Here is a 14,945-nt window from a genome sequence, read left to right as displayed (position 1 = left end):
TGCATCTCATTGCCATGGGTTTTCCCAAGTCCAAGCTCTTTCTTTGGGTTTTCTTGGGAAATAAAGTGCTCCTTCTCTACCCTCAGTTGCGTTTTTCCTAAGGGTGTCTATGAATGTCTTCAGACATCCATGCCAGTTTTGGAACAGTGAATTTAATTGGTATTTCAACCTGCAGCAAGATACAAGCCCTGGAAGGATTTGGCAACACTTGTGAAAGATTTCCAAGAAGAGGATGTTAAGCATGAGGAAGGTGGTGGCTGGAGACTGAAAGATTTTGATATTCAGAGAGACCTTTCCAAGAAAGAATTGCTCTGCCTTAATGTATAAATATGCCAAAAAAGGTGTACCTGGTTCTTCTTAAATACGTCCTAGCATGTAATTAGGCTGCCAGCTGGGGGAGGATTTGTGGTTATGCCTAGCACAGAGACTGCATGGGCTCCTTCTGAGTTCAGAGCTTTCCTCTTGCAGTTGCATTTCCTGATTTTTTATTCTAATTTATTTTTAATATGAGCCAGGAAGCTGTTTTGCTTTTTTCTGCTCCTGATTTTTTTTTTTTTTAAATTTTAAAAGGAAAAACACACATCTCTTCTGTATCATTGGATCTTAAATTTCCCTATGTATTTCAGGGTCAGTTTACTTGTTCATAGTGTCTTACCTGGAGGAGTTCATGTACTTCTTGGTGCAGATATTGTTGACACGGTAGTGTAAATTCTTTTTTGTTGCTCTTTAGTTTAGTTTTTAAAAAATGAAATCTCTGTGAGAACATACAGTCCCTTGTGATGGGAAAATTGTATTCCACTCGATAATAATAGTCTTTTGGAAATAACTGGTGCACCTATACTCATTGCTCCAACAGTAGTTCTTGTTCTTTCTTTGAGGCACCTGATACTCTTCAGCAGCTGCCTTTTTTTTCCTGAGCAAACTGGCACTTTTTTAGTCTTCTGTGCTGTTTTCCAGACCTGCAGAATAGAAGTTTCTTGAATGTCTCCAGTAATTTAAAAGACAGTATCTTGTTTTCAAAGCCTGTTTCTGAGGTCAGACAGAAAATAGTGAGCTCAGAGCAACCCTGGAAGCCTTGAGTAGCAAAGGGGAATGTGAGAAACATGCCCTGAGAGCTCAGGCCTCTTTGGTGTGGTCAGTAAGAGCAGGAGGAGTGGAGGAAGAAGGTCGCATCTGAAAGCTGTATTGGCTCTTCCATGTTGCACAAAGTGGGAGATTTGTCCTGCTTGCTGAGCTGGGGTGGTCACCAGGAGTCTTCCTTCCAAACAGACCATCCAGCTGCAGACTTAACAGCATGAACTTTGCTTGTACTTTTCATGCTCGTCTTTCTGCATCTTCCCAACTGCCCTGTATGTGTGGCTGGGTGTAGTTTTCAAATCCATTTTAACACGGTCCATGACCCATGTTGGGACATCCTTTCCTTGTAGGTGCAGACCACTAGCCAAAATATATTTCAAGCTTATTCTCTGAATCTGGGCTGTTTCGTCCCTAGGAGCCTGATTAGTGGTATCCATAGGGTAAATGAGCACTGGGCTGGGATTACCTCCCAATCACTTCTGGTGGTTTTGATGCCAAGTAACACACAACATCATGACTCCATACCTTTATGGTGCAGGACATGGCATGAACTCACTTAGCAAGAAGCCCTTCAGATCCTTGAGTGCTCTGTGACTGACAACTGTGCCAGAGAGAGGGGAAAAAAATAAGCTGGAAAAGTTACTAGTGTTACTTTCTGGCTTGTAGGAACACACCTGAATTAGGTTGTTGGATGTTGGATTCAAAAAGCATGAAACCAGATCAGTCGTGGCCAAACTATAGCTGGACTGTTCTGACCTTCCTCTAAAATTTACTTTCTTCATCTTCCATTTATTGCAAATATTTGCCTTGTGAGTTCAAAGGTTACCTCACTCAGGACTTCTATGTTTCTACGACTTGACTAGCTCCAACAGATTTGTTTAATAGAATGCTTTTTCCTAAACAAGGACATCTGCTGTTGTGCTGGGGGCAATGGCTTTAGAGCAGCCTCTGCTCTGAAGGAGGAAGAAGATCTCTTGACTGTCCCCTGTGGTATGGGGAGTTTGACCAACATTTTCACCATCTTTCTCTCTTTCCACCCCAGCTTCTCAGATGCTGATGATCACTGCATACCTCGCGGTCGTAGTTGCACTTTACCTCGTCCCCCTCACCATCTCGTCCCCTTGCATAATGGAGAAGAAGGCTCTGGGACCAAAGCCGGCCATCATAGGTCACCGTGGGGCACCGATGGTGAGTAGCTTCACATCTAGTGCTATGGTGTCCGACTCTTCTGCCTGCCTATGGGATAGTACTGAGTCTAATGGTCTGATGGTCTCCAGGTTGCTCTCTGGAGAAGGATTTCACCAGTAGTGGTTAACCTCAGCTCCCAGCAAGATGCCTTGAATATGTGGCAGTCTACAAAAACAAACAGAAAAAAAGCTGTGCTTGAGCCTACATGGCCGTGCTGTAATCTTTCACTGCAGATCATCATGAGTGAAGTAATGAAACATTCCCATCATCTGTCTCTGGGTAGACCTTGAAATCATAGTGATGCAGTCCCTTCTCTTCCAAGGTTTTTGGATGTGCCCAGACTAAAGATGGCACTTGTTGGTTTGGTCACAGCCCTGGTGTAGGTAATGGTGTCTTGTTGTATTTGGATACACCGGTCTGGGTCTCCAGTCAGGGTGTTTTTGGTTCCATCTCACAGCTGTACCTCCATCTCACCCTTTTGGTTAATTGACCTTGTAACAAGATGACACAATACAGTGTAGACACTGGCCCTGGAAATGTGTTTTCTTAGGCACCCAGCTAACATTTTTGATTACATTCAAAGAATATATCTCTATCGCTTGCCAAAATGTATTTGTCAGGCTGGAGTGTGCTTGAGCTCCTCCCCAAGTGCACGAGTGAGCACTAGGAGAGATTAACGCCTACTACAACCCTGAAGTGTTTTGTTTCAGTTCTCTTTCTTTTTAATTATTTCTTTCTTTAAGAAATCCCTTGACGCACCAGCTCAATTTGTACTGCTCTTTTAACTAGACTGCCTCTGTGGATGAAGGAATGAAGTTTTGGGCATTACAAATGCTTTTTCCTGTTGTGCATTTGTACCAGCCTTGAAGGCCAGAAGGAACTGTGTGAGCACTTAGTCCTGCACAGCAGGCAACTACCAAAATTCGTTAGAAATCTTTATTCCAGTAGGGTTTTTAGACACTGTACCTGAAGAAGGAAACAGGCTGCCCACGGGAGTGATGGAGTTACCATCCCTGGAGGTGTTCCAGAACTGTGGAGACGTGGCACTGAGGGACATGGTCAGTGGGCATGGTGGGGGTGGGTCAGTGGTTGGACTTGGGAATCTTAGTGGTCTTTCCCAGCTTTATGAATCTGTGATTCTAAAGAAACTAAACAGCCTGTGAAATCATTGTGTACTCCAGACTGTGCTATTTTATGAAAACCTGGACTGTATCTTACTTTGAGCAAGACTTTCAGCAGAGACTCGGTCTTTTCTTTTTATTATGTTCTTTCTTGGAGCCACCAAACAATCCTTACAATATAGAATAAATATGCCTGAGAAGGCATTCATCCTGTTAGGATGAAGAGGGTTGCAAAGGTCAATGAAGAGCAATGGCGTGCAGGATGCCTTAGAACAGAATGTGGAACTGTGGACCAAGAGTTGCTCAGCACAGTTCTTCCCTTCATCATTTCCCTGATAGAATGAGCTGCCTTCCAGGCTGTGTGCACGCACTGCTGGCTCGTGTCCCTCTTTTCATCCATCAGGAGCCCCACCTCCTTCTCCTCAGGGCTGCTCTCAAGGCACTCCTCTCCCAGTCTGTACTCATGTCTGGGATTGCCCAGCTTTCACTATATAAAATCACAGAAGTATCAAGGTTGGAAAAGACTACTAAGATCACCAAGTTCCAACCGCAGCCCACCCCCACCATGCCCACTGAGCATGTCCCTCAGTGCTACATCTCCACAGTTCTGGAACACCTCCAGGGATGGTGACTCCACCGCTTTCCTGAGCAACCTGTTCCAATTAATGACATCTTGAATCTGGACAGCTTCGTCTAACATATAGTGCAAGTCCTAAGGTTGTGCAATTTCACGTCTGCTTGAACAGTCACTATTCTGAAGCCTTGCCAAAAGGTGTTTCTGCAAATAGGATCATGTTTCCTCAGGGCTACCTAGTACACTTTTGCTGTTGAACACAATTGTATGTAGGTTTAATTTGGAGAGGTGGAGTCTAGTGGAGCTGGAGAGAGGAAACAGCTGAGAGAAGAGTCTGGAGACCAGGCTGTAGGACACAGACATCCTCCCTTGGGCAATACCAAGATCAGAAGTCTTCAGAGCCTGGGAGTTTGGATCCCATGGTGATGCTGGATCTAGTGGGACTGGAGATGATAAACAGCACTGCAAGGCTTCTTTCAAATCTCCTGAAGCAAGACTAATGTGATTTGTGAGCTGTGCAGACAAACAGGCTCTCTGATAGAGCCAGTCTGGCAGGATCGGGTCTGAAATGCTGCATTTACATGAGCAGTGTTCTTATGTTAGAAAGATACAAATAGCTTAGAGCTGTTCTGATGAGAACCAGCGCAGGAAATCTGTGGGATGAAGATGCTTGCCGTCCAGAAATAAAGGATGTGTTGGGGTGAGAGCGTATGTTTTTTAAGGCAAAAAGTGGTGAAATTGAGCCTTTTCTTGGAAAGATCCGTGTGTGGTTCTTCTTGAGGGACGCATGACCCAGTACATTGATTCACCCAGCATGCTGAGGTAGACTGCTCGTCATACATGGACAATGAACTTCCCTTGTGCTTGAAGGCCTGCTGTCCTCCCTGCATGCACACAGCCTTGTCTCCCTTCTCATCCCTGTAGAATATCTGAGCGCCCTTCGCAGCATCTGAGTGCAACTCAACTGCTGTCCTTGTTCTGTGGAAGAAAAAATGAGGAGCAGAGGCCAAGTGGCTGGTATAATTTTTCTTAAAATGCTGGTGGAGGAGTCTGTCCTTCCATGTTAAGCAGAAAGAGAAAAAAATTGGAAAGCATCTTGGCATCAGTACCTAGGTGAGGCACGGCTCTTTGCAGTACAGGAGACCTACTGTCTCCACAATCGCTGCCAGTCTGTAGTGGTGGTAGTGCTCCTCCAAGAGATATCTCTTTCGTTTTTATCCTTTTCCGCTCTTTAATTCATCTCTAGAAATAATGCTCTTCTGCATAACTCCTCCTTTCCCTTGCCTGTCATCCAATCATGTCCGTTTCTCATTGTGCTAAATGTCTTGTCCTATCAGGGTGCTATCTAAAAAGCCTTTCTCTTAGTTAATCAAATGGTTTCTTTTCAAAGGCTCTTTTTAAGTTAACTCTTCAGCATCCAGGTCTCTTTCTTTCCATCTGGACTCCCAGGAGAGCATCAGCATGGTAGCAGTGGTGTGTGAGGCTTTGAGGACACCAGACCTTGATGGCTATCAGTTTGAAGGGCTGTTGGGTGTGAGAATCTTTTGGCACCCCAAAATAGGAGATGGGGGTCTCTGAAACTTTTGCATGTTAATCTGGCCTGATGGTGTTACAAGCAGCTGTCTTTGGTCCTCCGTCCTTTTTATTCTATTATCAGCAGTCTAGTTGCAGTCTGTCTTTAGTGACAATAGATTTGAGTCCTTGTGGTATTTACGCTGAAAGTACACCAAAACATGAGTGGGAGATAAAGCTGGGACCAAAACTGAAATAAAAATGAATAATTTAATCCAGCTAGCCATGAGTTGCAGTTGCCATTGGCTTCTTTAAAGTCTTCTCCCAGATGTCTTCCCTTGCAGGGTTCTTAGTGCTGAGATAGGTTGTTTGGGTTTGAGATCTGAAGAAGGTGCTCTCTGTGATATTGAGTTCTACTTGTTTTTAGTTTGTGCCCTCAGTATACATTCCTTATGAGAAAAATTAAACTCGTTATGATCTTTGATCTCAAATTGCAGGCAAACCACCCTAAGAACTTGGGACACTCAATATTTCAGCTGTATCTGTTATTCGTAGGAAATGCGTGAAACCTAAAAATTCACCTCCTGTTGTTGTGACCAGAAAGGTACTGGTGGTTCTTAAAATAAATTAAAAAATGGAAATAAAAATAATAAACAAAAAACCTCACAGGGCTAAACCCGTGGAACCAATCCAAGCATGTCAGAGATGAGAACGGCTCCTAATTTCAGAGCTGGAGGCTACAAATAGCATTGAAATGAACGTTCTGGCAACCCACCCAGACAGCTGGCTGCCAGCATGTTTCAACAGCTCTATCCCAACATCTGCCTGTATGTTGCAGAGCACGCGGGGCTTGCATGCTGTTGAGCTCTCCTTGGCAGGCAGCAGCTGTCTCCACGCCATGCACAGGCACCGTGCAGGGAAGGGCGTTTTTGGCTGCGCTGACTCATGGGCTTTGCACAAGTTTGGGGTGGAAAAGTACTTATTGGTGGGATGAAGCACTTTATGGAGCCAGTGTTTAATTGAGCCACCGTCCGTGGAGGCGTTCAAGAAACGTTTAGATGTTGTACTGAGGGACGTGGTTTAGTGGGGGACTATTGGTGGAGGTTGGAAGGTTGGACTGGATGATCTTGGAGGTCTTTTCCAACCTTGGTGAGCCTATGATCATGATTCACCTTTTGGGATGTTATGGGGGAATGTTTTGCCCTAGCAGGCAGCACGTTGTGTTGCTTTCAGGAGAATTCCAGCAATATGCTCTTGCGCATGTGGAGTTGTGGTTTTTGTTGTTTTTTTTCTTTTTTTCCTAGCACACCTGTAGGTGAAGCTTCCAACATACACTGGCAATTCTGAGATGGCATTTTGTCGTCTTGTAATGTCAACTTTTGATAAAACCGGTAGTGAAGACTTTTGGTTAGGACTTTATTGGAGAGCCTTCATCTAGTGAAAACTTGGTGACTTCTTTCTGTTACTTTTTATTTACCTCTAACTATTAAAGACAGGGCCAGGTAACCTGCCCACTGGTCCAATTTATAGCAGTGAACACAACTCACATCTTCTGTCAAACCTGGAGTGGGGCTTGTGTTCGCTGGAACCAGTCTATACAAAGTTGTTCTTTAATTAAATCAAGGTTTGACTTTTACATGTGATACACCAATCATGAGATCTCACATGCTTTGTTATTAAATCTCTAATGTTTCTGTTGCTTAAAATTCTATCCTGCTCTCCAAGGCAATATTTTTGTTTTGCACCTTTTCGCTTCTTTCCAGTCTAGTAGAGCTTTTTCTAGACATGTTAGATGCAGATGCTCTGTAAAATACCTTGAATTTCTGGGGATTAAAGATGCTTTTTTTTTGAAACAGCGTTGTTATTGCCTTAGAGTGGCATAGTGGGACCTTAATTATGAAACTAAAAGTACTGGCAGATCCCAGCCTAAGCCCCACAAAGAGAACTTCCAAAGGACATCTTTTCATGGGAAGAAAAACTCCAATTCTCAGGTATTGCCCTCATCATGCCTTGTGTTTTAAGTCCAGTTATTGGCTCACAAGGAGACAAGAGGGAAGGGAGAACTAAATTCATTTTAAAATGATGCTTATGGATGAGAAAAAATCCTTAAAGCTTGTTGTGGCTGCAGTTAGGGTTTGGAACAAATTTGCTTCTTCTGTGCAAGCTTCATCATTAGCCTTCCTAACGTCCAAATCGTAGAGTCATAGAATCACCAAGGTTGGAAGACCTACAAGGTCATCCAGTCCAAATGATGCAGTGATACATATATATATATATAAATTTGAAACCTTGGCCTGCTTGCTAATTAGAAGGAAAACACGGTGTAGTGGTGTCCAGCTGGCTGTGCACTTTCACAGTATTCATTAAGGAAGGTCCAGAGCTCTTGACTTCAGTGCTCCATTTGAAAGTATTTGCTTCTGAGCACAGAAATAGTCAAAATGAGTTCACTTGTGGGCAATTTTCTAGAAATTACTTGCTGCGTCTTCGCTCGCAGGAAAAATCTGAATAGCAGGCTGATTGTTGCAGGGCGTTGAACCTATCAAACCAAGTGCAAAGGAGGAACAGCTTTTAGAAACTGCACAAGGACTGCCTTTGTCTTTCAGTGGATGCTGGTATAGTTTGTAGGCTGGGTTTTGGGGTTAAATCATTGCTTTGTCCTCCGGCCTCCCTTCATCACAATGCTGACTTCTTAATCAACAGATTGTGTCCAGTTGCACTGGATTGCTGCAAACCAGGACTTGGGTTTTAGATATAATTTGCTTGATGGTATTATGCTAAGGAGGAAAATCATCAGATAAAGTGACAGAGATGGAGGATAATACAAGCAGCATTATGTATTTATTTACTTATTGCAGTTTTGCTGTAAAACAGTAAGCATGTACCTTTTGAGCCAACAGTTGTCCTCCGTAGACACATCTCTGCACTAAGCAGTCAGAATCTGGGTTTTTTCGGCTCCATCTTTCCTGGAGAGAGATGGACACAGGCAGGGACAATGGAAATATCTGTTACTCTGATTTACCCTTTTCACAAGCCCACACTGTCCAGAGAGGTCCTGCTTCCAAAGAGGTACCAGAGGAACTTCCAGGATCAAGGAATACTTGATTTTAGGGGATAGATATGTTTGCCTTCTTGGCTTCTAGTTGAACTCTACTGGGTTGTGTCATTGGTGTGAGTGGACCATTCGGTCTCCTTGAGGCTAGAATCAGCGGAGAGGGTTAGAGAGAGCAGAAGGACGGCTTTCCACATCAATGATGGACTCATTTGGAGATGCAGTTACTTGTATTGATGCAGTTACTTGTATTGATGGGACATGACACCACTGAGAGGCACAGCACTGCAGAAAACACCTCTGCTGATGTCTGTGCTGCATGCTGGTTCAGGGCAGCCAGGGATGTTCACCCATCTGTGATGCTCTTCAGTGTGATGCTCTTCACTTCCAGTGGTGTTGTGATTAAGATGACGTTACAGCTCCTAATGATGGTCGGAACTGAAATGTTAGTCTGTTTTTGGAATATTTTTCAACATACTGCTTCCTCTGCAAAGCTGAAATAGCAACATAGAATCACAGAATATCCTGATTTGTTAAGGGACCCATAGGGATCATCAAGTCCAACTCCAGCATGGACCTGCATGGGGTTCTGTGAGTTTAACTTGTTTCTGGAGGTTGAGTTCCTTGGAAAGGAACAGATGTGCCTCCTATCTGAGCAGCTGCATGCAACTCTGATAGGGTTCAGTTTTGTCCTTGAAGAACAAAGCTTGGCCTGCAACCTGTGTAGGGACTGGAGATGATGCAGGAGTGAAATATTCCACTCTTGGGATTGGGATCTTGTCTCAGTTGGGTTTAGGCTCGGTGGTATCTCTTAGTGCTGAGGATGGGACCATCATGGCACACTGTTTTGAAACTCAATCTCAGCTTTAATTCAGTGCAAACTGTTATTACAGCATTCCTGCTAAGATGCACGAGCATCCTTGCTGGCTTTATATGGCCAAACTTTTCCCTTCTGACAAAGTGAAATCCTAAAATCCTATCTCCAAAAGACTTTTTGTTTCTTACCTCTGTATACAGTCTCGGCTCTGTCTAAACTCACGTTTCCCCCAGTTCAGCTGATGGAGGAGAAGACCTTGGTCATCCCTCCTCACCTCTACAGAGGGGTAATGCTGTTCTAGCCAGGCTTCTTTGCCCTCCTTTAGCCCTGCTTTGTGCAACGTGAGCTCTTAATTGCATAGGTGGGTAACAGCAGTGCCCTTCATCTTTGTCCTACCCTTGGTGAAGGGTTTTACATCGATTGCTTAGTGGAGGTAGTCCAGCCTGCCTTCTCCAGTCTTCCTACACCCAAGAGATGATTTATGACTCGGCACATTTTGTTTTCTATTTCTGGCACATTCGCGTCCCTGGTGAGGCTGCTTATAGGGACGCAGGTTCAGCTGCAGCTTGGTGTCACCTCTTGAGCTGGGACTTGTGCTGCATCCAGCCACCAACCCTTCCTGGCTTGGGCTGGTGGTCTCATGTCACCCTTGAGTTTCCAGTCTCAGGTTTGAACACTACATGCTTTATTTCCTTGCAACCGCTGCAGCCTCTGAAAGCAAATACTGAGCACTGCCCAGCACCAAGTAGTGGGATCGCCTTGCAGTGCTCACCCTGAGGAAACCTGAGCTACTTGGAGAAGGAAACTCGAGATGCTGAAAGCAGCCCCAGGAGCTGAGGTTGGGATCCTCGTGGGGCTGCTGCTCCCTGGTGACAGCTCTGGGCATCGTGCATGTCTTGCAAAAAGCTCTTCGCATCTGACCTCGTGTGACCCAGCACTGGGCTGGGCGAGAGGATGTGGTGGGATGTTGCCTCTTGCCTAGACAAGCCAGGCATTGACTAGGAGCTTTTCTAGGGGGAAGATGATGTGCCTCCATGTTGATTTTGTTGAGCGAATAGAAAAATGTATCGATATCAATGTGTGATTTGAGCCGGAAGATTTCAGTGTAGACATTCTGTATTTGTACCAAGGCTGTGTTGCTGCCATTTCTGAACAGTATTTGCTTGTGTTATTTTGCCCCAGATTTTCTTGGCCTGAGCATTTAAATCAATCAGTTAATAGGAAAATGAATGCCTCTTAAAGATGCCTTAAATATAAAAATTTATTGTGCATGTTGCTTGCATGGTCCCTTTAGGTCTATGTTCTTAAACTTATTCCTCTTCCCAATCCCTCAGCAACTGTTGCAAATCCTGGCTTGTGAATGCTCCTTGTCTCTTGATGGAAATTACTGATCCTTATGGGGTGAGTGGAAGAATAGGATGCTACAGGTGCGCTAAACCTGAAAGCAGAAGTGGAAAATAAGAAAATGATTTTTCAGAATACCTTTATTTTGATGTTTCAGTGCAGCCTGTCAGGTTTTCTTTGTATTCTGCTCTGCTTGTCAGTTTATGGGCATTTTGGGTTTAACTGTACTGATTTTGTAGAAAAACAAAACATTCATCCTCATACTGTATTGTTTTTAACAAAGCTTAATTCTGCTGCTATCTGCTTCATTTTAAAGGAATGAATTTGAACTAAAATTTGAGTCCTTATCTGTGATTGCTATAGGGATACATTTTCTAGGCCTAAGGCAAATTTTGCTTTATTGTTGATAAATCTTACTGGAATATTTGTTATTAGGAGAAATCAACTGATTTTTAGTCTTAGTGATAGATTACTTTAATGATGGAGAAATGTGAAAATAAAATGTTTCCTATGGGACCTGCAGTCTTGTTGTTCCCCATGGTAGGGATTATACCGTTACTCTATAGACTTTCTTCTTTCCATAGTGGCATCTTAATCACTGTTTGCATAGGAAAGCAGGAGAATAAAGAGCTAGTAAGGTAGCTCTACATACAGCCCGTGGATAGAGAATTGGCATCACATGAATGATCACTTTCTGTGCGTCCTCTGGGGACCACACTGAACAAATCTCTCATACACCAATTTTCCATTTGGGTTTCTAGTGTTGCAGGCTATGATGTGTTTGCACTGAACTCCATCTTGAGTGTGAAAACCCTCAGTGGGGTCAAATGCATTGGTCATCTTAAGACGTCATGTCTTATACGTATGCCCACTTACTTCTAAACATTTATTACTCTTTTTTTTTTGGTCACAGTTGGCACCAGAAAATACCCTGATGTCCTTCCAGAAGGCAGTAGAGCAGAAGATATATGGAGTCCAGGCTGATGTCGTACTAAGGTAAGCCAATGTCATACTTGGTGTGATCATAGAGACTTTCTCTGTGAACAGGGCAAACCATGCTATTGGGTCTCTATCTGCTGTCTGGTTGATACCAGCCTTTCCCATTGAAAGGGGATCTCGTGGTGAACGCATCTGATAACTCCCAGGGGAGGCTTAGGTTGGGTATTAGAAAAAAATTCTTCTCAGAAAGAGTGGAAATGCATTGGAACAGGCTGCTCAGGGAGGCGGAGGAGTCACCGTCCCTGGAGGTGTTCCAGAAAAGGGTAGATGTGACACCTGGGGAAATGGTTAGTAGGCATGTTGGGATGGGTTGAGGTTGGACTTGGGGATCTTAGAGGTCTTTTCCAGCTGTAATGATTCTATGATTCTATGAACTCCTAGCTGTGTCCACTTGTAGTGCACTGACGCTACAAATTGTTCCACTGAGATGAGGGCTAAAGGTGAAGTTGTCCAGTTGAGAGAACCTGGATTCCTTTTTTTATGAAAATAGTAATTAATCTGAAGACTGCTGTTTATCCTAGAACTTGCTTTACTACAGTGACACACAGCACCTGGTTTCTAGCATGGCTTGAAGTCAACTGGTCTTGGGAAAAGGCGGAAATGCTTAAATATGACTTTTACTGGGACAGCCTGGAGGGAGAAGTGATCCCAAAGTGACTTCCTTGTGCTGCAGGTCTTCAGGAGGGTTTTACCAGCCTTGCAAAACTGTCTACAACGATTTAGCAGCACAGGAGTAAAATGATTCTCCTGCCCTCCTTCACATCACACTACTGCTGGGGGAAGGAGGAACCTGGTCAGACAGTTGCCCATCAAAAAGTCTTTCCCTGCAGGCAAGTGTTGAGTTGACAAGACCAATTTAGATGTCATTTAGAGTTACTTAAAGAACCATGCTTTGTTCCAGGAGCGTGACTGTTGTCTAATAGTCTTCCTTTCTGAACTGTTTTTCACATGTATTGCAAGAGGATGGAAATGGCATGGAGGGAGATGTAATGCCTTATCTTGGTGGTCCCTCAGTTTGTCTTAGTTCCAGGTATAAATACAAGTAGGACACGAGGCTGGTATTGTCTTTCTTTTTCCTGATCTCTTTGAAGGTTGGTGTTATTGGAAAGGTAGTTTTGCCTGGTGGAAGATGAGATTCTGGAACTTAATTGCCATGGTGCTTTCTTTCTTTCTGTAATTGTTCGAGAGGAAGCAACGTGAAAACTGAAGGAACTTCTTCCCCTGGGGAGTCATTGTGGAGGGATGAAGGAAAAATTGGGATATTAGCAATAAAATTCTTCTTTAAAAAATTACGTTATTAATGATTGTGAAGGGACAGCAGCTTGTTACCCAGAATCACAAATGAGCACTTGTCTCATAAGAAACTGAATAGGTTCCTCCTTTATCCCTGACCAGGGAGAAGGCTAGACTCTGGGAGGAGGAGAGCTTGAAAAGATCCAAGAGCTCTCCATGTTTCCACCCACCAGACATCTCAGAGGAGCATTCCAAGCATCCCACAGCTCAAATGATGATGCCCTTAATGGATCAACTATCTGAGGCCCTTCAGGGGAGACCCAAGATGCTTTATAAAAAGAGGCCTTAGTGACCTTCAGACCAAAACCAGAGCTATCAATACAGCTGGCAGCACTTTTGGGAAGAGTTTGCTAGAAAGATGCTCTTCATGCCTGTGGCTTGCTGGATCACTCTCAGTTCTCCTCCTGGGACGTTTCCATACTTCCCACTCATTCCTCCTCTAGAAGAATATAGGTGGGCCCATGGGACATAGTCACGTACATCGCATCCTGTTCCCTGTCCAGTGCATGCTCCAAACTGGGTGGTTCTGGTTACAAAGCCAGTACTGGTGCATTCAAAGCCTCTTTGCTTCAGGCAGAAATGGCATAGTACTGCTGCATGTTCCCCTCCCATCTTCCATCTTCTCTCACCTCTCTTCTAAAGCTCTGATTTCTCACTCTGAATTATTTCTTCCAACCTATGCCTGCTAATATGTTGTGATTTGCCCTGCATTGTGCTGAGCGACTCCATATGGAGAAGGACTGGGCAGGAGGGAGTCAATGTGAAGTGCCTCGTTAGATTTCTGTGCTGTGGTTAAGGCTCAGCAGTATCTAATGATGCTCTGCTACTAGATGTTAAGACTTGGGCTCCCATCTCCTTTAAACACTCCACACTCTTAACACTGTAGTTGCTTAGCATCTTTTTTTTTTACTGTAAATATTAAAAACTCTTCTGACTGCAGAAGTGTGGTGCACAGCTGAGCGTGGTGTTGCTGTGTCAGCATGCTGCTTTGGGTGGAAAGGGAAATAGTTGGCATGATGCACACCAGAAACAGCAAATAAGATGCAAGTGACCTTTGTGATAAGGGTCTTCTGCAGGCAATGATAAAGATGGGACAGCAGTTGCTCCATCATCCCCAGTTGTCTTGTATTCCCTGTAGCTCTGTGGGTGAGTGCTCAAGGCTATCTCCTAATTCAAATGTTGGGTTTTTTTAACCCCAACTTCTTTCTGGACATTATCTGCCTAGTATGAAGACGGGCACTTTGCTTTGGAAAATGTCATTGTAATCAGGTTGGCTGTGCAGAGTTTATCTTGATTTTTGAGTGCAGACAATTGTCCTCCAGCCTTTAATAAAAGCCTTCAATATCCCATCGCTGATCCAGCCACAGAAAATTGGTCTGAAAAAAAGCTTGAAGAGCTTCTTAGGCTTCCCAGAACTGCTGTTCTGTAATATCTAGGTGGCTTAAAAACCGCAGGGTATTGCACTTGGTTATTTGGTTTCTTCTGAGAGGTGAGTTTTCTTTAAGGTGCATGGACATAGCTACTCATGTGAGCATGGCTGTTTCCTCAAACCAGTTTCAAATTGGAAAAGATGATTTAAGAGCAATTTTAGTAGCTTGTAACCCTTGAATCTTGCTGGAAGCCCATAAGGATTAAGTTCCTAGATAGGCTGAGTGCCTTTGAAAATCTTGCTCATCATCTACTTATTAACCATTTGAAAATAGCTTGCACATGTGTGGATGCATATATATGTGGATACAAGGTATGGAAAACCTCTGGCAGTTTTTGGAGCCACAGACATTGCAAGCATCTTCGGTTGGCATTGAGCATTCATGGTGGCTGTTCTTGTCTGAGCTGAGAAGCTGTGGGTGCCCCATCCTTGGAGGCATTCAAGGCCAGGATGGATGGGGCCCTGGGCAACCTGATCTGGTGTGTTATTTAGTGGGTGGCAGCCCTGTCCACAGTGGGAGGTTGGAACTAGATGATCTTTGA

At 44.0% G+C, this 14,945-nt stretch overlaps 1 protein-coding gene across 6 annotated transcripts in view; it reads left to right on the top strand.

Moving 5' to 3' along the window:
* The window catches only part of LOC110392127 (glycerophosphodiester phosphodiesterase domain-containing protein 5), a 196,220-nt gene that overhangs the window by 162,583 nt on the left and 18,692 nt on the right, over nt 1–14,945 (top strand). For all 6 annotated transcript variants that reach the window (XM_021384098.1, XM_021384099.1, XM_021384102.1 and 3 more), the window contains 2 exons: nt 2,120–2,265; nt 11,596–11,678. In XM_021384098.1, the coding sequence (XP_021239773.1) occupies nt 2,120–2,265; nt 11,596–11,678 (229 nt within the window). The remainder of the gene's footprint in view (nt 1–2,119; nt 2,266–11,595; nt 11,679–14,945) is intronic.

This window comes from Numida meleagris, chromosome 1 (genome assembly GCF_002078875.1).
Source record: "Numida meleagris isolate 19003 breed g44 Domestic line chromosome 1, NumMel1.0, whole genome shotgun sequence".
In the NCBI taxonomy this organism is placed as follows: domain Eukaryota; kingdom Metazoa; phylum Chordata; class Aves; order Galliformes; family Numididae; genus Numida; species Numida meleagris.
Note: the sequence above shows the minus strand (reverse complement) of the source record. Positions and strands in the feature narration are given on the sequence as shown.